This window comes from Ambystoma mexicanum, chromosome 2p, assembly GCF_040938575.1.
Source record: "Ambystoma mexicanum isolate Mex_15411 chromosome 2p, UKY_AmexF1_1, whole genome shotgun sequence".
NCBI classification, from domain to species: domain Eukaryota; kingdom Metazoa; phylum Chordata; class Amphibia; order Caudata; family Ambystomatidae; genus Ambystoma; species Ambystoma mexicanum.
The window spans coordinates 52661271-52687115 of record NC_090923.1 but is presented as its reverse complement, the minus strand read 5'-3'; the positions used below and the strand labels follow the sequence as shown (position 1 = coordinate 52687115).

At 45.4% G+C, this 25845-nt stretch overlaps 1 protein-coding gene across 5 annotated transcripts in view; it reads right to left on the bottom strand.

The window, feature by feature from the left end:
- Window positions 1-25845, bottom strand: part of SETD5 (SET domain containing 5) — an 875459-nt gene that overhangs the window by 202982 nt on the left and 646632 nt on the right. For all 5 annotated transcript variants that reach the window (XM_069643234.1, XM_069643237.1, XM_069643236.1 and 2 more), the window contains exon 16: window positions 172-495. In XM_069643234.1, coding sequence (XP_069499335.1) covers window positions 172-495 — 324 coding nt within the window. The remainder of the gene's footprint in view (window positions 1-171; window positions 496-25845) is intronic.

Here is a 25845-nt window from a genome sequence, read left to right as displayed (position 1 = left end):
CAAAAAAAAACAAAAAAAAAACAGGAGGAATGGGGCCGGAACCAGGCGGAACTGTGCTCCTGCAAAACTGTCTTGCCAGTGCACCATATCGTGTAGACACAAGCCATACTGAACTCATGAGGTTCATTGCTTCACTGGCGTGGAATCCCAGAGAGCTTTGGGTGCACTCACCTTTTTTGTTTTAGGGCATTTGATTGTAGGTCGGTTAGCCTGAGGCCCTGCAACATTTGATGTTGCAGTCTCAGTGCCTGGCAGGGGCCCACTAGCTCCCACTCCTTCCACACTGCATGGCTCTGCCATGGCTACTTCGGCAGTTGGGGCTCCCTCGTCTGCCGCAGACTGGACTGGCTCTGCCTGCTGGGTTGTCGCCTGCTGCTTTTGCCGCCTCAATCGCTGCGCAGAGTTGCTACGGTACCGGGACATTCTGCTCTTGGGCCGAGGCCTGGAAGATTTTGCTTGGCCTGGTTTAGGGGTCACCTTTTCAGCAGTTGCTTCCTGAAATAAGAGAAGACATCTGAATAAGCAGAAAATATTGTTGCAAATCAGAATATCTATTACTCAAATGAGTTTCAGGAAAAGGTTTCTTTAACAGACTGGAAAGGGTTGTGTAGTAATAACAGACCGGCCTGGCAGTCTCCAGAAATTAATTATGAAAACTAATTTAATACGAAGTGTGAAGCTAGTGCTCTCCATTCTTACAAGTTATCGGAACAGGGATTACAAAGCAGCTAGTAGGGAAATAACAAGCACCAAGGGAAAAAGGGATTGAGACAAACAGAGGTTATCAGACACTGAGCAGCAGATGTCTGAGCACAACATTCCTAGGCAGCTTGGTATACACTTTACTGGAACATTGATTGCTTTATGTAAAATTCTTTCACAGACAATACAATATAGCCTTTAAGCGCTCGGAGTACAAACTTTGGACCTATAGGAGGACTGCACCAAAAGTGTAGTTATGCTCCTCCAATTCAGCACTGCTGTGCTGTAAATGGTGATCTAGGTCTGTGTTCATATTCTTTCTAGTGTATTGGTGAGGAAGAGAAAGGGGGACAAATGGTCAGGAGAGAGAGCATGTTAGGCAAGATTGTGTGCCGTATCCTTGGGAAGACTACAGCAACCTTGACCTTCTGGCAATAGGGACCCCAACCTTTGGTATAAGTCTGTACTACACAGATTGTTAATGTGACTGAGCAGACAGGCTTATCTAGAGGGGTTAATGTGAGCAGTAGGGTTGTAACAGAGTTTCACAGTGACAGTTATTCAAATGAACACTTATACCCAAAGTTTGATTAAACAATTATTAATTTATTTAACAGTCAGTTATATAAGCCTTCTTCAGAAGAGAGCAAAACATGTAACAATTATAATACACTTCAAAACACACGTTCTCTAAATCAGAAGATACCCACTGGGAATGGCACACAGGCACTTCCTACACACTCAGGTGGTTACTTTAATAGCTAGGACACTGGACATTAATTTATCACTGGTACATTCAGAGCAATACTGAGTTTGGGTGCAAAGGGTTAAATATGGAAATAAAACAAAGGTTAACAAATAATTCATAAACTGGTAAGTACTTTTAAAACCCTCCAATGCAAAGTAAATTAACCCTTTGCAGGGGAAAGGCAAAAGCACAAAGTCTTGCACAATGTTTTTAGAAAAGATTGTAGAAATAATATTCACTTGGAAGGGCCACACGCTGGGAGGCTTGTGAGGGACAAAGCTGCAAGCAACTCTGCAATGGAAACCAAGAAAGGTCTCAAATGAGAACAAGTAAGGCTACACAACAGGAGGTAAATCCTTAGGTTTACAGAACCTTGGGTGAGAAGAAGTGGTTCCAGCTGGCTTCTGTTCCTGTGTGGCTCTGCAGGTCCTGTTCCTGGGACTCTGTTGTGTGGACAAGAGGGATGACTGCGGACTCCTGCAACACAATGGGAAGGTTGGCGGCAGCAAAGGACTAACTTCCATTTAAGCAGCACTTCGTGGTTTCAGCTCCTCGTGTCTATAGCGAATAGCAACACTGCGGTTCTCGGATACCACTTCAGACTTTCGTCGCATCTGGGGTCCAGCACTCTGTTGAGGTGGTTCAGGCTTGGTCAGTCCTGCTTCAGGGAAGTAGAGGATCTTCCTGGCACTCGGGTCCGACTTAAAAGCGATGCACTCCATCTGGTGCTCCTCTCCTTGGCACTTCGGTTCCAGCAGCAGTGGAAGTTGAGCCAGCTTCGAGAGGATGTCCAGGCGAGTACACTTTGGGGGTCGATTGGTCCCACCAACCCATGGGGAGAAGTTGTCCTTTCTGGGCTTCTCTAGTCAATGTCAAAATAAGAGCTTCAGCACTGCAGCAGGGCTTCACCGGGCAAACCAACGGTCTAGGAGGTGCAGCAAGCTTCTCCTTCAGTTTCTTTCATCGGTTCCTTAGTCCAGTGGTCAACTCGGCCTTCCTTGCAAAAGCCCCCGCCTTATACAAGTCGTTCCCATTAATTTGCAGCCTAGCTGTCACTCACACAGCAGGGTGGCTGTCCTCCAAGGACAACTATCCGGCCAATCACCTTTGGGTGTATTTCTGTAACCAAGGCGACTAAGCACAGTGAGGTTCGGGCAACTACCTCACTTCCTGCCCTGTCAAACACACTGAAGCCAGAGGCAAAATGAACAAAGGGTCCAAATCTGGTTTGGCGCGCAGAGTAAATCTCAAGAAGGACCTTTCCAACAATAAATGGCAAAAAAAGAAAACCGGGGCCATTTTAACAAAATGGGCACCAATGGGTACTATATACTGCAGCTGTGTATGCAGCCCACGGAAAAACACAATGGTAGGAAAAAGTAAACCACTGGCACCAGCCATACACAAGAAGTTGGACAAAGGGGGTACGAAGTGGGTCTATAAAGAGGAAAATGTAAGTTAAGTCAATTTCACTTTACTACTCTTGGAAACAGTTATCCAAGAGAAGGTATTTAAGCTTTAGCAGGTATCCAAAGGATTTCTCTGAGACACTGCACAGAGGCTGCTGTGTCACAATGTTAAAAGATGATGCCTATGGAGTTTGTCAGACTCCAAAACCAAAAGAAATAGTGTTAAAATCAAATACAAATGCACGTGAGTGGGAAAAAGTCTCTTCAGGATGGAAAATTAAAAGTCGTAAAGTCCAACAAAAGAGCTGGGGGTCTCCAAGGTAGAAGGATATTGCCAATTTCTGAGAATAATCCCCAACAGCCCCTTTCGCCTTTGAAAAGGCGGTCACCACCAGCTCGACAGCTCGAGAGAAGCAGCCGATATAGCCTGCATCTCCTGGGCCTTCACAGGCAGATCAGACCCCTTGTTCTGTTTGGCCTTTTCCACTTTCTCCCGCAGCTTACCCTGGGGTAGCTGACTTTCTCTTCGACGAAGAACTTTAGCGATGCCTGGTGATTGAGGCTGTTGGAGATGAGGAGCGTGCCCTAGCTGATGGGGCCGGCCTTGCGGTGCTTGGCCTCGTCTTGGGCCCCCACGGATGGAGAGCCGTTAGGTCAAAGTACCGTTAGCTAAAATTTTCATAGAAATGGTAAATCTTCCTGACCTGGGTCAACCCCAGAACCTTTTGCTTTACTGGTGGATTTTTTCCAGTTATACCTAAGTGTGAGGGAACCTTTTTCCACACTCACTAAATCTTTTACTCTTTATATGGGTGCCATCTCTTTGACTCTCCATAGTATCTTTTTAAAGTTACCCTCTTTTTGGCAAGAAGTGCCTGTTGCTGGGTTGCCCTAAGGGCCACCCTTTTAACTTACTCTGGCTAATCTGGGGAGAACTATAGTTCCCCAAGGGTAGAAAGGATCTTTGGATCGGATCCTTTTACGTTTTATTTGGTGAAACTAGCACGCCCCACCTTATGTGGAGTGGTGGGGGATACAATGTAACCCCTTTCACAGTAAAACTAACAATTCTGTTACAGGGACAAACTTACCTTCAATGGCTGGTGGCAGCGATACCTTGTATTAATTTGGTGCACCTTTACAGCAGGCTGTGTTCACTTTAATTTTACCAAAAATGGCACCCGTCATCTTTTTTTGCCATTTTAGTATCTGTCCCTTCATGTTCCCTCCCCTGACATCAAGGGCTGGCAATTCCTTTGGGTGATTTTTATCTTTGGCGGGAGTCCCCTGGACTCCCCAGCCCAGGCTCCAGTCTGTCTGAAGGCAGGAAGCGAGGGAGGAGTCCAAAATGTCTGCAGCTTTTTGACTTCCTCCTTGCCTGAATGGGGACAAATCACAGTGGGGGGCTGGCTTTTCTGATTGAACAACCAGACCGACCCTTGTAAAATGCTGAGAGAGTATGCAGAGGTTGTGCTGTAGCTCCTGTTAAATACTGCAAACCTGGAAGCTGAAGACAAGCCGACCACTGGAACCGAAACCGAAAAGGATGAAGGAAAAGCAGCTGATAATATTTCCAGCGACCGGGGAGCCGGTTGTGTAATCAGAGGCTGCTGTGCCCTTCCTTCCAATCGACCTGGGGACTCTGAAAACTACAACCCTGACCCAGAGCCTGGTGAGACCCACTAGACTCAAGAAGAGCTGCATTTTGAGCCATCCCACACTGCAATACCCCTTACCCTGGGACTTCGAGCGATTGTGCGGTGCACGGTTCCGAATTCCGAATCTCACTGAAACTTTGTGGGCATACTGGTGTAATTCCATAGACACAAATTAGGTCCGGAAAGTCACCTCACCAGTGTGCTGGACCTTTGTAACGACAAGAATCCGGCCACGATATTCTGTATTCTTCTGTGCTCCTGTAAAAGGTGCCAAAATCCCACATTACTGTATCCATCCGTGAGGAAAACCTTGCCTAGAGCCTTTTCCATTGATCCCTGCTGCAAAGTCCCTTCCAAGGTCTTATTTTCAGTCACCACCACAAGGAATCCACTGACCGGGTTTTTGGCAGCAGATCCTCAATTCCTCCTGCTGCAAAATTGTCAATGCTGAGGTGCTGCGTTGACTTGGGTATTTACTTACCTTAAGTCTCTTGGTATTCCTGTGTAGTTGTGGGGTGTTTTCTGTGATTGGGAGGCCTCTCGTCCAGTGCACCCAGTCCCAATGCTAGAATCCTGCTAGTGTATGTGTGATGCTGGCAATGCATCGGAGGGACTGGGCCTCCGTATCCTTGTCCTTTACTGCTTTTTATCGTGCGTTCTGTCGTGATGTCCGGGCAGGAGTTCATGTGGGACTCCTGGCGGTGCAGCTCTCTTTTGGTTTGGTGTAGAGACCCATGGGATACCCTTATGGCACCCATGGGTAGGGATGCAACCCTGTGCCCCTAGTGTATGTTTTTGGGCACCTGTGTGAGACCCACAGAGCAGGGTACGGGCTGGTGGCAGCTCCGTGCTGAATTAACTGGTGCCCTGAGCGTCCACCATTTTGGGATGCCCAGGCCCTGTCATTGGAATCGGTAGATTCCTGATCGAGACAAAATTGCCCCCGTGGCTTCTTGCCTTCCATCGCATGTTACCTTGATCTTCCCGAAGTCCCGGGAAGCCGTGACTCTGTCCCTTGTCCCAGACTGGCTGTTGAGGTGGCAGTTCCATATATGGTAGTGTGGGGAGGTGCTGACCAGGGAGCCTTCCCAACGACTATGTTGTGGGTACGCCTGTGGGTGGGACCTGGGTGAATGGAGTGTGCAACTAATACGCATTCTGTATTGTGGGTGTCGAGTATCTGGTGTTTGAAACAATGATTGAGACAGCCCTGCCCGAAACTGGTATGAATGCAGTGTGGCGTGTTGAATGGCTGGGTACTTGCCCCAATACACAACTTGCTGTGAGTGTCTGGAGAGAAGTGAATGGCCTGAATTCACTGTGTGCCTGATTGGCTGCCTGTGTGCATGAATGCCCTTAGTCATGATTGGATGCTTGAGTATGACCCAGCAGAATGAATGGGAGATCAACAGTATATCTGGGGACCTCTCACTGCTAGGAATCGTGTTCAGAAGATGAAGTCCACTACGACAAGTAACTGGAATAACTGAAGCTTGACCTTGAAGCCCTGCTGGACAAGAAGAATTGCTGTTGCTCATATTCACAATTTGAAAGCTGCTGTGCCTCCAAGGACTGACCCAGAGAGGACCTGGTAAGGCACCCTCTTCTCGAGCTACAAGGGAACATCGTGCACCAGCTGATCTCTGCCTAAGCTCCCTGGTAGACAGACCTTCAACAGGCTGCCGACCCGATACAGGGACTGCTGCGGAACTCCAAGGAGAAGCGCCCGGACTGTTGTCTGCCACTGTCGACGACTGGAGCCACCGTGCTCTCGTCTTGCCTAAGAACTCTCGAATCCAAGGACGCTCTTGTCCGCATCGTCGCCGCTGTATCCCGCTGGAAAAGGCCTGACCGTTGACGCACCGAGGAGCATCCACAAGTGGGTTTCCCGCCACCCAAAGACCACAGAGATGCCGACGACTCGACGCCCTTGCTGGGCCGCAGTTATTCACACTCTTTGCAGTCCAGAACTATTGACACTAAGGTGCCCCGCACGCCTCTTCCTTGCAGGACGTTTACACTTCCCCGTCAACGAGCACCGCTAGGAACGACGCGGCCACTTCACTGTCGTAGCACGACCTGTTCTCCGTCGGACGTTCCACGACCAGTGACTCCTGCCATAAAGGGAGGACACTCGAGAAGGGCCGTCGATTCCCCGACGAGGAATGCTACAACGCCAGGTACTTTGGGGTTGCAGAACCATTGGGAAGTCTAGGGTGAACAATATATGGACTGGGCTTGTGATATATTGTTGCTTTACAGGTTGCCCAGGTCGGGGGCGGGGGGATGATCTCCACACAGAACTGTGTCTAGGTAGCGGGACCAGTAATCTGCCAATTGTTCCCACCAACTGCTTTTCTCCTATTTTCTATTGTTTCCTTTATTTGATCTGTGTGTCATTCTGACCGTATGCACTTTAATGAGATCTGATAACGTTTGTGGTACCACTTTAGAACTGTATATATTTACCATTATTGATTTTCTGAGCACAAAGTGAGTTATTGTGATAGTGTACAAGACCTTGAATATTAATTATATAAAGACTGTTTTAAACAATACAGTAGGTGGACATTCCTTTGTGGGGGCTTGGGGACAACACTGTACTTAAGAACCAGCCAGCATCACCTCCTGAGAAGCTAGGCCTTGATTGCTCGACCACGTACCAATAGAGAATCTTGGCTGGGGTCCTCTGTGCCTCTCCTCTACCTTATAGAAAGCGTAAGTACAGACACCCCCCTCCGGCGTCTTTACAGTATGACCCTCAGCTAACTTAAGTAAAATACTCACCTGTTTGCCCAGTCATCCTGAGGAACTCCGACTTTTGCTATTTAAGAACCTATCCCGACACAGTCTGTTGGACACTATATCCTAGTGACCCCCCCCTTCTGCCATTGAACACTCATGCTCCAAGAATAAGGGAAAGACTTAAGGGATTGGGCCTTTTGCCTAGAAAAGAGAAGAAGTGTTTAAAAGTTACTTACTTGTAATAGAGTTGGTTGGTAACTAACTCAGAGTGACCAGTTAAAGATCATTTGTGTTTATTTAATTATATTTAATTATTATTAAATTATTTATGTTTGATGCACTATTCTCAAAAGCATGCTCAACATCTTTCTTTCCTTAGAAACCGTTTTGCCATTCTAACAAAGTAAAAGTAAGGGTATATTACTCACCTGTGATTTGGTTGTGCCTCTTCCCAAAAGTAATGTTGGTTTCACCAGATTATTCCTGTCAGGATAATTGTACGAGTGTCCTCCAACTGGGTCTTGCTTCCCCTGACTTGCTGTTAGCCTGTCCAGAATAAGTCTGCATTAGGTCTTACCTACCTAGAATAAGTGAGTCATTCAGTAAAGTGTAACACTCGGCATTGCATTCCCTGTGCTGTTTAGACAAGAGTCTTAGGTTTATACCTGCCCCAAGTTGCAGATCGCTCCTTAAAAAAGTATGAGTTTTACTTAAATTGAGTTAGCTGTGTGCATCGCAAAAATAAGTAGTTACTGATTATCTCAATCAGTTTCACTGATCTCAAAAGCCCCTGTAATTGAATATTACATCTGTAGGTTTTACTCACCTAGTAAACTTCTCACAAAAGTAGTTATAGGTTTTTACTGTACCTAGAATAAGTGTTCCACTATTCACAAAACATACTGTCCAGTTGACCGATTATGTGATTTGTTGCAGAGCGTCACGGTACAACTGGTAGGGTCTACTGCCCTTGAATTACTGAATGTAATTGTGAAAGTAACCATTGGGGTTTACCCCAAGAACAGGTGTGACCTATACTGAATGTGTACAAAAAGGTTTGACTTCCCTAGAACTACTGTTACGTGTTCCAAATAAGGTTTATGCTTTGGTCTGTCTACCTTCAAGCATAGTGTTGCGTTTTTATAATTGTGATTTCATATAATGTGAGATAGTACTCTATTACCCCTAGATTTATCTGGACCATTTGTATTACAATTTCATTTGTACTGATTCGACAGCCCTCTCCCCCTCCTAAGATAAGCCTGGCTGTTCCGTCTACGCTACCATGAACTCAGGTGGCACAGCCTTATACTAAGAGTGGAGTCTTGTACTGTCTCAGTTGAATAAGAATTCCCTTTAACACTCATTCTTGGAAGCACAGTTTGATCGGGAGAATTCTCATTTCTGTGCTAATTCCCTTCAACCTTATAGACCCCCCACTGCTATTGCTGGACTTTAGGACATTTTAATTTTAACCCTGGAGTGAGCGAGCCATTTTTCTCGCGCTCTCATGTTTTTTTATCTGATTTGGATTATGTGTTTCCTCTGTTTTTGGAGTCTGAGAAACTCCATAGGCATCTACTTTTTGTATGGGGACACCGAGCACCTTCAGTTCAGTGTCAGAGAAATCCTTTAGATTTATCCTAAGGTTTAAATACCTTTTCATATGCAAACTACTGTTCGCAAGAATAGTAAAGTGAAAATGTCAACTTACCTTTTCTCTTTGTAGGTCCAGCACGCATCATATGTGGAGTGCTGGGGGTTTACTCAGTAGCCCCTTTTCCTACTTACTCATGTAAAACAGGTTATGTTACCCTGACTACTTTAAATGGCTGGTGGGAGTGGTTTCATTGTCCTACCATTGTGCTTTGCTACCACAGGCTGAATCCTCAGCTGAAGTATAGCAGCCATGTCTAAATGGCCCTGGTTGTCTTTTTTTTCGTAATTTTCTGTTTGCGAGGTCTTTCTTGGGTTTTACTCTGCACGCTAAACCAGGTTTGAGCCCTTTGATTTTGACTTTGCCAGGCTTCTGTACTGAAACTCGCCTCTTGCTCCAGTATGTCTGGAAGGGCAGGACGTGAGGAAGGTTCCCAAAACTCCCCTGTCCTTAGTCTTTTGGAATGCCTAAATGCATCCAGTCCTGACTTTCCTTTCAGGACAGCCACCCTGCTGGTTGAGTGACAGCTAGGTTGTCCATGAATGGGAGAACCCTGCTTAAAAAGGTGAGAGTTTTGGGACTTAAGACAAGGCCAACAACTGGGAAGCCCAACCCGACGAAGAACTGAATGACGCTTGCTACATCCTCCTGGACCTTTGAATTAACCGGTGAAGCCCTGCTGCTGTGCTGAAACTCATTGTTCTGCTTGAGAAGAGTATCCGCAAGGGACAACTTCTTCCCTTGGGTTAGTGGGACCAACTAACCCTGAGACGAACACCTTCCACGACTGGCTGTACTTTGCTGCTGCAGGAACTGAGTGCCAGCGGTTGAGAAATCCGTACTAGGTTGCAACATCTGTGATCCCACCAGAAGCTCCAGGAGTCTTCCCATTACCCTGCAGAAGAAGGACGACCAGAGCTCGAGTCCCATCCATTCCAGTAGCCGCTTTGCTAGACTTGATTTCAGCTCTAACCTTCACAAGTGTAATAGCTTGTGAGCCTACAGTGATTTTTCTTCAACAAGCTCTCTTTGTGCAAGACTATCTATGATGGCCCTCCGTTCCGTAGACTGTGCTCCAATTGATTTTGGTTGTTCTGGCTCCATGCAGACTCTTCTAGTCCATTTGACATTGATACTTACTGTTGCTCATAGGTGCTAACTTGGTTTTTAACTATTATTTCTGGGAAAATGTATCTAGATTTCACTGGAAGAAGTGCTCACATTCTCTGAGAACCTATTTAACCTTGTTCCTTCCTCTAACCTTTCCTTTCTACAAACCTCAGAATCTACAAAGTGTAATAGTGATATATATTACTGTCCTGGTTAGTGACATCTCCTCAGGGTGAAGGATGTGTGTAGGAAGAAACTCTACAGAATATCTACTAGCTTTGTATTGGCTCCGGAAAAGGATGCAAGTATATTTCATTGTGATACATATTTCCCTTATTAAAGAATGCTCATTTAAAGATTGTTATAGTTACCTATAACAAACAACCTTGAGTGCAAGTGTTACTTGGCTATTTGTATTGGTTGATTTCACTGCTACAGCTCTACATCTCACATGTATCTCTTTTCAGATAGGCCTGGCTGCTCAGTCACACTACCAACTTGTGTAGTACAGGCCTATACCAAAAGGTGGTTCACCATATATCAAGAGGACAAGTGTTGTGTGGTCTCCCACAGGGTTACTACAACAATTCTTGTGTAACAACTCTTAAGAAAATCTCCATTCATTGGTATTCTATGTGGTAGCTAGTGCCTTTGTGGCCCCCATGAGCTTGTGTCTCTGAAAATAGCACAGCCTGTCCCATGCTTAGCGCAGGCCTGGAACAGAAACATTCATTTCTGCAAATGTACCTCTTCTGCTTTCCGATGATAAACGATTACCCTCCTTCCGCATTGAAAGACTAGTCCAGACCAAATTTACTACCAAAAAGCTCCTGGTGGCGCAATGATTAAAGAATCCCTATTTAATATCTGTACATAGTGCACATGTTCGCGAGTGGGCCTCTGACAAATTAATCATAAAAAATTAGCAGGATTCTGAATGAAAAAAGCCAACAGGAGGTGAATTCCTACGAAAAAAAAAAAAATACAACCCGATGAGACTCTGCCGATCAAGCAATGAAATCCACCTGGAAAAACCATACCTTAAAAAAAAACAAAAAATAAAACTTGGGGGGGGGGGGGGGGGGGTCCTCCTTCTCCCACTTAGCAGCAAAAACCTGGAACATCCCGAAAGAAATAAACACCAAAGACCACATACATTTCTGAAAATTACTAAAAACATGGCTCTTCAACACCACAGATTCAAACTGAAAAATCAAAACAACTGAACAGGAAACACAAAGAAAAGGATGACTACATTCAGGATGACAGACACCCAGAACCGACCAGAGAAACTCTTACTACAAGAAGCGAGGCGATGCTAAATCCAATAGGACGCAAGCGACACTCTTGAGGACAGAAATCAACATCCCTAGCCAATTCCAGCCAACAACCTCACCAGGTATCATACTAGTATAGAGCTGTATGAATGTTAGCACTTGCCAAACTTGAACTAGGTTGTGGGCATGGGCATTGACCGTATGGAGTTGTGAATGAAGGCAAGTGTCGCCCCAGGACGTAATTGCAAGCGTTGGCATGTGCCACTTTTCGAAAGGGGCTAGGAGCGATAGCCTGCATTAACAACTTAATAAGATGATGAATGCCAACCACCCACCACATTTGGCTGGAGTAGCCTTGGCTAGTCAATGCCATGCACCTACTGGATTGGGAATGCTCTCTGGACCAGATTTGAAGGAACGCACAAATGCCTGCCTGCCCCGCATACAAACAGGTGTCTCAACAGGTGCCGAGGCCGAACTTGGGTAAGGGTATGAATGTGAATGGATGCCATGTGTGAAAGGGACTCAGTATTGGACGGCCCAGATCAGGACAAAGCCGCCGAGATGCACCCGCACCCCACCTGGAGAGAATACGGAATTCAGCGCCTCACTTCCGGAGAGCAATGCCAATTAACCAATCCACTAACAATTTCAACCATCTGCATAGACCTCTCAAACTCTAACCAAAAAGTACAAGTCTACAACACAACATTCCGCACAAACTTCACTGCAACAAAACAAACTACAGACTCGCACAACAGCACATGACGACTACCGACCGTAAAACACCCCAAGCCCAGCCAGCGGACCCACCGGGCTGAGGCCGCCAACAGCACATCAGTGCTCTTGCACTTTTCCAGCTTATTCCCACCAACTCACCCCCCTCACACGGTCAAGACTTCAGAGCTTGTGCAAGGACAAAGGCATCTGTTAGGCAGAGTTTGTGTGCAGTACCCTTTGGGACCACTACACACAACTAAGACTACAGGCGTAAGCAAAACTAACCTTTGGTATAAGTCTGTACTACACAGTTTTTGGTAGCGGAGCTGAGCAGCCAGGCTCATCTCAAGAGGGGAATGTGAGCAGTAATGATGTTATACAGAGGTCTACAATCACAGGTGTTCAAATAGACTCTTGCACTCAAGATTTCTTGGTTAAACACTTATTCAAAAGTCAGTTATAAAACATTCACTAGAAGGATGCAGTTATTATAATACACAAATATACTTCAGTACTGTACTCTAAGTTTCTAAGGCATTCAGACTACTTTGAAGGAGGAGCAAAAAGGAATAGGTTTTTAGAACATAAAAAGGATTACAATTATTCTTAGACAGTGCAGATACTTTGAGTTCACCAGAAGAGTCAATTCAATAGGCTAGGCCAAAGTCAATGGGCTAAAGTCTTGGATAATATAAAACGGTTCTGGTAAGTAAACGGTAAAGTCTCTGTAGAAGTTCACATAAGTAGTTTATAACAAGAAGAATCATATGTTGGGTCACAAGCCGATTAGGCCTGCTAGTTGCAAAGGTGTCAAGCACTTTGTCAGGATTCCATGGCATATTTCCACATTTTCAAAGAGACACTTTACTAGAAAACTCCCATTTAGGAGGCTACATCATCATATATATTTGTAGGAGTAATGTTGAGTGATGTTTGGGTGTTTGTTCTGAATTAAACATCTGATTGTTTACTTAAGTTTCCTTAATGTAAAACTATTCAGGAAGTGCCCAATTTCCCAAGCCAAGATGGAGGGTCCGTTCCACAACAGTGATTGGATGAGAGGTGCTGTGAGGTAGTTTGGAACTTTCACTAAGATTCTAAACTGCCTTTCATTCCAGTTTCCTTAGAGGAAGGTTGCAGTTATTTAGCTCTGTAGAAAATTTAACTATAGTGATCTTTAGAAACTTAAGAAGGAAAAAACTACTGAGAAGAGAAAGTTATTTCAAGAAGAACTCATCCAGCGTTGAAAGAAGAATATCTATACAGATGAAGCAAGCTAAGTCAATAAGTGGTTAACACTTATTATTTGTTATCAATATAATATCTACAATTGGAGTCAAGAAGTTATTTTGAAACAATATTCGTTTGAAAAAGTAATCCTACTAAGCTATGAACTTTCATGTGCTCTTTTGCTCGTGTTGTTAACTGGCTGGTAAAGTAAACGTTCGCTTCTCTGTAATTGCGGCTGCATTTACATTTTATCTTTATTAATGTTCTAGTTGGAATAGTATTTCTGAAACTAGGTATAAATTGTTTTACATGAGTGAAGTTATTGTGGTGTTTTACAATGCTAAATTATCGAATATTTATTTGAATTCTTGCGTGCAAAGTTCGTCATAGATTGTTTTTTGAGTAAAGTACCTTAAAACGTTTATCGTGCGTCCTCTATTGTGCTCCTGTTACTTCCTGGTTGTGACGTAGTTGCATATTTTTTGCGCGTCGTTTCGTGGAAGTATTATCGAGCGGCTTCCGTTTTGGTAGCGCTGATTTTCTTTAGTGTGCGGTTCCTTTCCAGAGTGCGCATGTGCGCGGTTCCTCTTCAACTGCGCGGTTCATCTTCCAGACTGCACGGTGCCATTTGCTTCGTGTTTTTCGTTTGCTTCGATTCATTTGAGAGCACATCTTCATTCAAAGATTCCTGTATTCTTCATGGGAGTTAAGGTATAAGCATGCTATTTCCAGATGTCAATAGCAGCGTGTTCCTCTTCAACATTTGTACTTCAGTTAAGTGAAAGTTACCAAGAAAAATAAATTTTAGATTGTGGATTTCCGACATCAATATTCAGACAAGAAAACTTTTAAATCTCAAGACTATTTTTTGAAGGATTTTGAACTATTAATGCTTCACAATAAATTAAGATTCTTGAGACTATAAGTTTGAGTAAAAGAAGATATTAAAGATTCAGAAAGAAAGATACTTAGCTATATTAAGCCTATCAGCTATCAAGCATAGGCTGCAGATATTTCTTTAAACTGAAAATATTAAAGCTTTTGTGGTTAATTAAAGTGATAGTAATAGTATATTATACATGTTTAGATCTTCACAGACACAACACTGAGGAATCATCAATCCAGTACACCAGTTCCAGATGGAAAACCAGTAGTCGAGAAGTCTACATAGAAAAGACCAGTGAAGATCTGCTTTTGTTTTGTTCTCCATTCCCCTTGGGTTTGCCAGTTTGGTAATTATATCTTATTAGAGATTGTTGAGTTGGCACACCTAGGGGGTCTGGTGGGCCAGCATCACTCCTGCAGGAAGATTCAAGACTGGACCTTGACACGTTCACAGCGAGAGGTAAGTTCTTAGTCAAATTTCACAGTACCTTTCAAATGAAGAAAAAGATGCAGCTGAAAACCTCTGTTCCTGGCAGTTCCTGCAGCTCTCGCTGTTCCTGAGCCTCAGTCGTGGGGACAAGAGGGAGGACGTTGGGGGGACCCCTGCACTGCACTGGGACTGGTCAAAAAGCTGGCACTTGGCAACTCATCAATTCCGGTAGCTGTAGGAAAGCACACAAACTGGTGTCCCGCTCCCTGGTTATACCGTTTCCTGCAGCACTCTGAAGAAATTCAACCAGCCAGCTCCAAGATGAGGTGTCCAGATGGCTTACTGTCGAGTTGATTGGTCCCACCAACTCAAAGGGAGAAGTCGTCCTTGAAGGGGCTTCTCTGTCGAGGTGAACTTGGTGATTTGGACCTGCAGCAGGGCTTCACCGGGCAAACCAACGGTCCAGGAGTTGCAGCAGCCATCCTCTTCAAGCTCGTCTTCGGTTCTATCATTCCAGCGGTCGAATCTGCTTTCCAAGCCAAGAGACTAGCCTTTTATTCAGTTCTCTCCCATTCATTCCAGCTTAGCTGTCACTCACCCAGCAGGGTGGCTGTCCTTGCCAGCCAATAACACCAGAGTGCATTTGGGTCTCCTAAGAGAACAAGCACAGGGAGTTTTGGGCACCTCCCTCAATTCCTTCCCACCCCAGACACTCGGGCACCAGAGGCAGTCTTCAGTCCTGAAGCCCACCAAAGGTGAATGAACAAAGGAACCAAACCTGGTTTGGAGCGCAAAGCAAAACTCTGGAAGGGCCTTTCCAAAAAGAAACAGCAAAAAAAGATCAGGGCCGGTTTAAACAAAGGAGGCTCAGATGCCATGTTTTTCAAGATGGCTATAGCGATTTAACGCTACCGGTGTTCGCGGTCGGGGAAAAATCATGGTAGTTCTTTGTAAAACCACTGCCACAAGCCAATTCGAGAGGAAAGGGTAGCATTTGACTGCTACACGAGTATCTAGACACAGGGGATATTCAGTAACATCTCCAGCACTCTATTGTAAGATAGGGTGTGCTGGGTCTAGAAATTTAAAAAGAGACTAGTAAAGTCAATTTCACTTTACTTAGTCTGGTAAACAGTAGTTTATCCCAGAGAAGGCATTTAAAACTTGGGAAAGCCTGAAAGGCTTCCCTGTGTCACTGCACTGAGGGTGCTGTGTGACAAATGAAAAGATGATGCCTACAAGTGAGCTACAAGTGTGTTGTTGAGCTGTGTGGAGCACTGTGCTGTGAATGGTGTTTTTCTGTTCTATCATCTATCTTGAAGCGTGTATGCACAAGGAGAAGTGCAGCGACCACTAAAGAGGCGAAACGCTACCAAAGGACTTTGCGTGGACTCACAGGAATTGACTACCTACATCTGTTTCACTGAGCAAACAGTTGGGCTGGGCTTGGTCTTTTCCATTTTCCCTTTCCCCTACTGGCCCGTATGTTTACCATGCACATAATTCACTCCTCCCAGTTTCTTTTGCCTTGCAGACCCATTGCGTGATTTTGCCACTCCCCTTAAAGCACCCGGAAGTGCTACATCTACAACTGATGCAGCGCATTTAGAGCACGCATTCAAGTTAGATACAACTGTGCTGTTGAGCTGTGAGGGTGAGCGTGTGCTTTTCAGTCATACTTTGATTTACAATCAATTAACATTACTTTACAACAAGGTTTTCCGCCTTTTGGATATTGAAGTTTGTCATTACTTTGTAATTCCTTTATCTTTTTTCTTTTCTGGATCTTCTTTTGAGAAATGGCTAGTGGATTACGTAGTGGTCGATGCATCGATACAGCACTGTCTGGTATTTCTTGCAATACTATTGATCTAACCGTTTGTCCGGGGAATACCTCTTCTGTCAATCTCATGTCTTTAGATGTCACCATGTGCGCAGAAACTAAACGGCTGCCTCATTTAAAAATGGAATCTAGCACTCCCACTGCGCCCTTAGTACTTATTGCTCAGGTTCATCTTTCCTCAGCAGCGGACTTGGCTGGTTCCAATCCCAGTGCACCACCAGCCATCGGTTGGCTGCCGAGGGACTATGACCTGCCCACAGAAGAGAAACTTGTGGGAGGCGAAAGGGACACCACTGAAATCAAGTGTAAATTCCAAAGGGAATGAGGTATTTGAAACAGGGCTGTAAACAATGGCCGACTTGGAAAGACCGGTTCGCCTGTCGACTGGAATTTTAACTCCATTAGTTACGAGGGCATTGGAGAGGGTGTCCCAACCAACTATGCCCATCGGAGCAGTCCCTTCCACTTCTCAACCACAAGCGCATGACAAATATAACTTCTATGGAATTAACGACAGTAAGCATTTCTGAACCACTATGTTACGCACCTGATTTAAATCAGGCTATGATTAACTACAGCTCACAGGAGTCTCCCTTAAAGGTGCACTCAACCTCCAATCCTGAAGAGGGTCAACCCTACACCTTCCCAATGATGATTAGAATTTTGGATTTATTAGACAAAGGACATGATCTATCACACTTGGAATTAAGAGAAATTAAAGGTTCCACGAGCCAAATGCTTTCCAAAATGGATAGATCAGAAGGATTCATATTAGCCAGGGAGTCCTTTATGACTCCGATGCCACGCCCCTCAAAGGTACCTAGCTTTCCTCCTATTAAGGTTACATCTGATAAAAGCACTCAATTTCCCCTTGACTCTCACGTAGAAACCAATATTACACCTTTGCATATGCCCGATTCCAACCTTAGCCCTAAAAATGCTAAAAACTGTTCATGTTGAATTAATGCTGAGTTAAAAGCTTTGAGGGCCATTATAGATGAACTAAAATATAATTTTCCACTGCCCAACAATAAAGTGTCTCTTCCATCCAAGAAACTGACCATCCTGATAGTCTGTGCTCCTAAAGGTAATGGAACAGATCGAAAAGGACGATTCCTCATTATTAGATACACAAGATAGTGCTGTTTTCATGTCGCACCAGACAAAAGAAATCCACTAAACAGACAGCAAAAAGACAAAAAAAAAAGCACTGCTTTGTCAAAATAGGAAAAAAGGAACGAAAAGATGTCAATTTGACCACTGATATTCCAATATGTTCCACAGAGTTGCATATGGAGAAACTAATGAAAGCCATTGATGAAGAGCCCATTGATGTGGCTCAACTATCGGTAGAGAGCCAAGCAGTGTTATTACCTACAGCCACGAAACAGACGGAGGTGTGTCCATCCTTAAGAGGTGGCATTAAAAATCGTAATTTCTGCCCCCAAAGTCCCCTTGAACGTATCACAAAACATCTCATGTTCCAAGGCCACTAATGGCACTATTGAGTGTACAAATGTAAACCCTTCTACGGCTCTAACGAGTGTAAAGTCCCACAAAAAATCTAAATGCCTATTTTCCAATAATAGGAGTTGTACCTCTGCTGTTTTACCATCCCCAATGAGGCGCTGTTGGAAGGGCACAGCAAGCTTCAGAATAGAAAGTCATATCTCGAAGCAGGTCTAGTAAATCAACGCACTTGTGACCCTTAACTCCTCTGTGGTTCATAAGGACTTTATTATAATTAATGGCGCTAGCAAAGTAAGGAACTTATCAGGGGATACCTCACAACTGAACGTTGTGGTTTCTAGCAATCCACAAGGAAATCTTATGAACCCCTCATTTACCACCAATCGCGGCCATTATACCCATTCACATGGAGCAGGAGTTTTCAAAGACTGTACTAACATTCCACCGAATTCTACCGACAATGAAAATCGCTCGCAAATTTTGAGAACTTTGAGAAAGGCTTTAAAAGAGGGATCGATCACTTCGGAAGCTGTAATTAAGGAATTTACATTAAACACTTAAGGTGAATTACCTCCATCTTCTTTGATGAATGTGAACACTGCACCGGTAGTGAACGAGACTCCGCCGTTAGAGCGCTCAATAACAAATATTACAATGAATGCTCAACTAACCTGAAACTACGTACAGATCATTGGTTTAGAAGGTAATGCTGAACTTCTTGGAAAGGCCCTAGAAAGAGAGATTAGTATCATCTCATGGAACTCCTGTGGATTCCACATCCAGAAATGGTACTCTACTTGAACTCTGTATCAATGTCCTTGAGTGATATTGATCCAGGAAACTATGAAAATGGATACACTGATCCTTTCAGGTTAGACATATTGCTTGTATGCGACTAGGGTGAGTTGTGGCGCCCTTCTGGCGGACTTGCGATTGCTGTCAATAATAACATTGTTTGTCACTCGCAACTTGTCTGGGAATCGGGTAATATTCTGGTTGTATTATTGAACATGCAGAATGACAAACCTAAACCTACTCTGGTAATAAATTTATAAGATATGCATTACTTACCGTAAAAGCATTTCTGAGGTTGTATCAGCTTAGATTCACATGCGGTGCATATGGTCCGACATCCAGTGGTAACCTCAGAGTATTACATCTTGTGTTTCGAGAATTGAAAGGTGACGTTAACATGGGCGTGCCTGTAACACTATCCCTATGTGACGTGTAGTGTACTCAAGATCCCTCGCGCGTCGAGGTCCCTCCGATTGTATTTTTTCTGCCGAGAGGGAAGCTTACGACTATCATGAATGATTACAGAAGAGAGAAAGTGGTAAGACGTCTATACGATGTTCCTTCCATCCGAGCGGGGAGGAGGGGTGGACGCATGTGAATCTAAGCAGATACAACCATCAGAAATGCTTTTACGGTAAGTAATGCATATCTTCTGATGTTTGTTAATCTGCTTGGAATCACATGCTGTGCATAGACTAGAGAGCAGTACCCGGAGTTGGAGGTGGGTTGTGAGAAGGAACAGGAGTGAAAGGATGTCTTAGTACTGCCTGTCCCACCTGTGAATCAGACCTAGAATGTATCTAGGCAACAGTGTTTTGTAAAGGTTTGTACAGAACCCCAGGTTGGCGCTTTGCAAATGGACTCCCGGGGAACAAATGCAATGAATGCTATGGACGCCCCAGTGCCTCGAGTAGAATGTGCTCTAGGCTTGAAGGGCAGCTCTCTCTTAGCAAGACTGTAGCAGAGTGCGATGCATTGGACAATCCACCTAGAGATCGTGGATTTGGAGACTGCGTCTCCTTCTCTTCCTGCCACCACTGAAACGAAAAAGCTGATCATCTTTCTTAGTGGTCGAGTTCTTTCCATGTAGAACATGACAGCTCTGCGTACATCGAGTGTGTGCAGAGTTCTTTCTCCCAGGTTTGAAGGATTTTGAAAGAACGTTGGTAGTTCTATCGACTGGTTCACATGGAACTTGGAAATTAATTTAGGCGCAAACCTAGGATAAGTGCGCAGAACCACCTCATCTTTGTGAACTGTTACAAAGGGATCTAGGATTGAGAGCGCTTGTAGTTCACTTAACTCTCCTAATGGAGGTAATAGCTATTAAAAAAGCAGTCCTATGGGGGGGGTCTTAACACTTGCTTTGTGCATGAGCTCGAAAGGAGCCCACATAAGCCTAGTCAACACCACATTTAGGTCCCATCTGGGAGACGGGTTAGAAATGGGAGGGTCAATTCTCTACACTCCCTCCATGAAAGCTTTAATAACTGGTACCTTCCAGCATGACACTTTGTTGTGATGTAGCGTAGGCTGAAAGCGCAGTTAAGTGAACCTTTATGGAGTTAAAGACCAGGCCTGAGTCATGTAAAGGAGTTAGGTAGAAAACAATGTGTTTGGGAGAGCAGTTTGAGTTGCATCAGATTGTAGAACCCGATAGTACGGAGAGGCCTGATTTGTTATTATGGAATCATTAGACTCATTGTAATCATTACATTATGTTTAGTTATCCATCATACATTCTTAGGAGTACATGAAGTACTGACAGACTATTCACAATATTCTGCCGCTTTGTATGCATTTGCTTATAGAATGAGACCTGTTGTATTCGAAGTGCCATGTAGTGCCATTTAGAGACGCATAGTTATATTTGTAGAGACACAGGTAGAGATATTTATGTATTATGTATGCATGTAGAGAGACATGTATGCATTGCACTTAGAATATGCAATGAAGTTTGCATTACAGATAGCTCTTATGGCATTATAAAGCCATTTCTGAATGCAGACACAGAAGCTCCGCAGAGTGCAAAGTTGTTATGAGTTAACAGTGTACCACATTTGCTTGGCAGAACACAGATAAGACCCTTGTCCGAGTGGGGAAGGCGAAGGAGGCTTATCAGCATGGCTGTGTGCTTTGCAGAGACAGAAACGGTGGGGGCCATGAGCAGCAGGGAGTGCTTTTGCATGGAGCGAGGGAGAGGCAGAGAAATGCACGAGAAGGAAGGATTTCAATGGAGTGAAAGAATATGAATGAAGGAATAGATGGTAAGATGAGGTATGGCAGGCAGACAGAAGAAGGCCATGCTAGTAGATATGTTAATGTTAAAGGACATTTGTACCCTGCACTATCACAACCGAAGTGGTCCCCTGGCGCACTCGCGGCTCTGAAAAAGGGGAGGAGGTGGGTGGGTTAGTGGGAATAACCTGGAAAAGTGCAAGAGAGCAGTGATGTGCTGTTGGCAACCTCAGCCCGGTGGGTCCGTTGGCTAGGCTTGGGGTGTTAGTCTATGTGTGGTTTGTTTTGTTGTTGCATTGTTGTGAAGTGTGTGCAGATTGCTGCGTTTTAGGCTTGTGGTTGTGTTTGGTTATAGTATGAGAGGTGTATGCAGAGGGATGGAATTGTTAGTTGGTTGGTTAGTTGGCAGTGCTGTCCTTGCAATTGTGGGATTCCATCTAGGTGTGGCGCATGTTAACAGTCACATTTCTATCTAGATGCGACGCAAGCTATGTTCAGAATTCTAAGTGTGGTGCATGCTAAGAATCACATATACCAACGATCATATTTCTGAAATTCCATCTAGGTGTGGCATATGCTAACAATCACATTTCTGTCTAGATTTGGCGCAGGCTAATCTTTGTGGTTCTCTCGGGGTATGGTACTAGTTAAGATTATACTGCAGGCAGTGTTTGCTGTCCAGCCATGAATAGGTAGAGGCTGGTGGTCACATATCTCTCTAATATTGCATGGTGTAGGTCTGTAGCAGTCTAGGTCATTGAAAGTTAAATTAGAGTGGCAAGAGCTTTCTGGAGTAGAGTAATTGCTCTACCCTCCCTGCCCCACCCATGCCAGCACTTAGTTTTGTCGGTGTCTGGTGGCTTCATTGGCGTCTCCTGCTGACACCTGCAGACACATCTCAGAGCCGCCAATGTAGGAGCCGCCCTTGGCCTTGGGGCCCTTAGCCGCGGGGGCTGCCGGGCAGAGGGCTGCCCTGGGAGGACCAGTGATGAAGTGTAGGTGGACCAATGAGAGCGGGCCTGGGCGGGTTGGTAGGTGGGAGGGAAGGGAGAAACAGGAAGAGGGTGCACGGTGGGAGCAGGCTGCAGGGGGATTCAAAAGGCTTCGGGGCCTCCAAGATTTCAAATTCAAGCCGCTCCTGGAGGGGGCTTGCCGCTCACCAAGCTCCTCTGCAGAGGGCTGCAAATGGTCTGTGGGAACCAGGAAGGGGCTGCGGGGTGGAAGGGGACGCAAGGGCCTGCTCCTGGGCACGGACCCACGAATAAATGGGCAAATTTAAACAGCAAAGCAGGTTTCAGGGGCATACACTCACCGCGCTCCTCGGATGGCAAATGAGGCGGTGAGACCCACGCGAGTCGGTAGACTCTATGGCTAAAGTGCATGGACCAATGGGAGGGAGAGCGTATCGGGAGGCGGGCGGGCTGGGAAACCAGGAAGGGGCTGCAGGGAGGAAGGGGACGCAAGGGCCTGCTCCTGGGCACGGGCCCACGAACAAATGGGCAAATTTAAACAGCAAAGGTGCTTTCAGGGGCATATACTCACCGCGCTCCTCGGATGGCAAATGGTATGATGACCAAAGTCACATTGACAAAGAACACGTTGTCTTTGACCAGAACACGGAGTGAAAGTACATGCAAACAGACATTTAGGCACTGGCTGGGATATAGAATTTGCTGACAGAGAGGCATCTTAGCTTAGAAAACGAATGTAACCATACGGATTTGTATACGTCATCAACAGTATAACCAGAGGGGGGTTTTAGGAGTTGCTGGTTGTTGGAGATGGAGCTGCTCTCTGATAGATTGAGAGACGTTTGGATGACTGAGTGAGGGGAGAGGTTTTTGGTGCAGCAGAATCCGATGGCTTTGGGAGTTGGGAAGCATTCTGACGAGGAGAGATCGAGAGCTTGGCAGAGGCTTGAGGCAGTTCAGGTGACGAGACTTGGCACACTGAGCTGGAGAGGGGAGAGATGGGACACATTCGAGATGCGCCCATGGGAAGCTCAAATGAGAAGTATGGTTTATGGCCTAAACTGATTGATTAGGGCAGACACTCACACAGAGCTTTGGGTTTGGGAAAGGGGAAATCAGACAGGGATTGTCTTAGAGAGCGAGAGAGAGAAGTATGGTGTGGAATGCTGAATGCTGGCACTATTCATATGTATATTGCATTAGACACAATAGATCCAGCTAATCACAGGCTTGCATTAGAAGCTTGTAAGGCTTATAGTCATTACACTGCATGGTAGATTCGCACCAGAAGTATAAAAGGTGCAAATTCAATATTTGCACTATATTACTGTTTGCATCATGCCTGGCTGTGCACGAATAAAAGTGTTTCTATTGTAGAATCGATTCATGCGTTTTCTTTGTGTCTTATGTTAATGTGTCCATAGGAGTAAGTTGATCGGAGTAATCTAGGAGTAACAGTGCACATAGGCCCTGAGAAACGAAAGCAGGGGAGCATAGTGATCCACACCCCCCTAGGAGATGGTCTAGGAGGTTATCGAAGACTGATACATGGTCGCCCACTCAGTTTGGGAATAACAAATCTAGGGGTAGGTATATTAGGCAGATTTGTTTTATGAAATGACAAGATGACAAACCGTTTCCATATACTGGAATAGCAATACCTAGTGTTCGGTTTTCTTGCCTCCCTGAAAATGTCCATACATCTGGAGGGAGCTACAGGTGCCCAAACTCCATGACCTCAAGAGCCAGTCCGCCAAGTTCAATGTCTGTGGGCATGGGTGAAGCGTCTCCACTCTGTCTTGCGACATGTTGTACAGGCAAGGCAGTTTGACTGGAGGAGATCGGGATATCTCCATCAGATGAGCGAACCAGGGTTGGCGGGTCACATGGGGGCCACCAGTATCATTGGGACTGGTTCCTGATGCATCTTGTGCACGATCTTGTTGAGAAGGGGACTCGGCAGGGTTTGGGGGGTATGGGTGAAGGGAAAGTGTAGACAAATTTCCCTGACCATGTTCCCCTTGAAACAGTTCTGGGGGTACCTGTAGGCGTAATCTTACCATTGAGCGTTCTCCAGAGTTGCGAACAAATTGATCTCTAGGAAGCCCCATTCTGCGAAAACGTTGGACGATGTCCCTGTGTAATCGCCATTCGTTCTCCATGGGCAACGGGAAGTCTCTGCTGAGTACATCTGCCAGAAGATTGAGTTCCCCTGGAACAGGTTGTGATAACAGGAACATGATGCGTTTGAGAGCCCACTTCCAAATGTTCTGGGGCAGTTTGGACAGCCCTGGAACGCGAGTGCCCCCTTGTTTGTTCAGATAGTACATGGCCGTGGTGCTGTGTGTGAGGATCAGGATCGTCTTCCTCTGCAGTTGTGTCTGGAAAGCTTATAGTGCTTTGAACACTGCCAACCGTTCCAACAGGTTTATGTGGTTGGATACTATGTCTGACGACCAAACGGCGCGCGCTGTTTGTTGAAGCAGGTGAGCTCCCCACCCTGTAAAAGACACGTCTCTAGTTAGAGTGGCTTCCACTGCGGGGGTGGTTGGTGAAGGATTTCCCTTCAAGCGGTTGTCCCTCTACCGCCACTGCACGAGAAAACGAGGGCCGGAGAGACAACCACTAGATCATCCCACTGTCTGCTGGCCTTATATCACTGGCTTTTGAGCCACGTGAGGAACCAAGTAGATACATGACACCATCATTCCTAGCAGTCGCATAACATAGTCACCTCTCGACTGGCTACATACGGAGGGATTTGAAACACGTTTTGAACCCTCTTGTTGGAGGGGAAGACGAGGCCGTCCGTTCGAATTAGAGGCCCAAGGAATTGTTTGATCTGACTGGGTCTAGGCTGGATTTCTTCTCGTTGATAGTGAATCCCAGACTGAAAATATCTATCTGCTTTTGGGTATTTGATAGACATGTTTCGCAAGAGTCCCCTGTTATGAGCCAGTCGTCGAGGTAAGGATAGACCGGGATGGATTGCATGCGCAGATGTGCTGCTGCCACCCCTAGTAAATTTGTAAATACCCTTGGTGCAAATGCTTTGCCGAAGGGTAGTAGCTTCAACTGATAATGCTGGTCTTGTATCCTAAATCCGAGGTATTTTCTGTGCGCTGGCAACATTGAAATATGAAAGTAGGCATCTTTCATGTCCAGTGTTGCCATGTAATCCCCCTGTGATAGCAGGGGAATTACTTCCAGCAGAGTGACCAAGTGAACTTTTGTGGCTTTACAAATTTTTAGGCTGGGCGCAGATCTAAAACAGGGCGCATGGTTAGATACTTTTTGGGTACAAGGAAGTACAGTGAATAAATACCTTCTTTTACCTGTGAAAGAGGTACGATTTCTATGGCTCCTTTCTCTTGTAGTGTCTCGACTTCCTGAAGTATGCGAAGATGGTCTGGTGTCAGCTGTCTTGCTCATGGAGGTCTGAATGTTGGGGACCGGTTAAACTCTATACAGTACCCGTGAATCCCGGTCTTTAGCACCCGCAGGTCTGTAGTTATCTTTGGGTCATTTTGAAACTGAGGCTGGGGAGCCTCTAGGGGTAGAGACCCGGTCCCTTCCTTTCCCACGACGCTGACCCCTTTGGGGATACGAGGAGGTGTATCGCTGCTTCCCTGTGGAGAGTTCAAATTGTTTCTGAGTATTATTGAGGGAAGCATTGGCCACGAAAAAGCCATTTTGACCCAGATCCTCGTCTTGTATAGGGTCTTTGTGTAATCTGGTCCAGTGTTTTCAGGGTGTCATGCTCCGTTTTTGCTGTCTCGACCTAATCGACCGCCTTCCCAAACAGGTTGGATTCTTCTATGGGTTTATTTATGAGTGACGCTTGCATCTCTGGCTTGAATCCAGAGTTCCGTATCCACGCATGTCTCTTCAGGAGTGTGCCCTGAGCCTGGAATCAACCAGCCGTCTCGGCAGAATACAAATGTCACGCTCACCTTG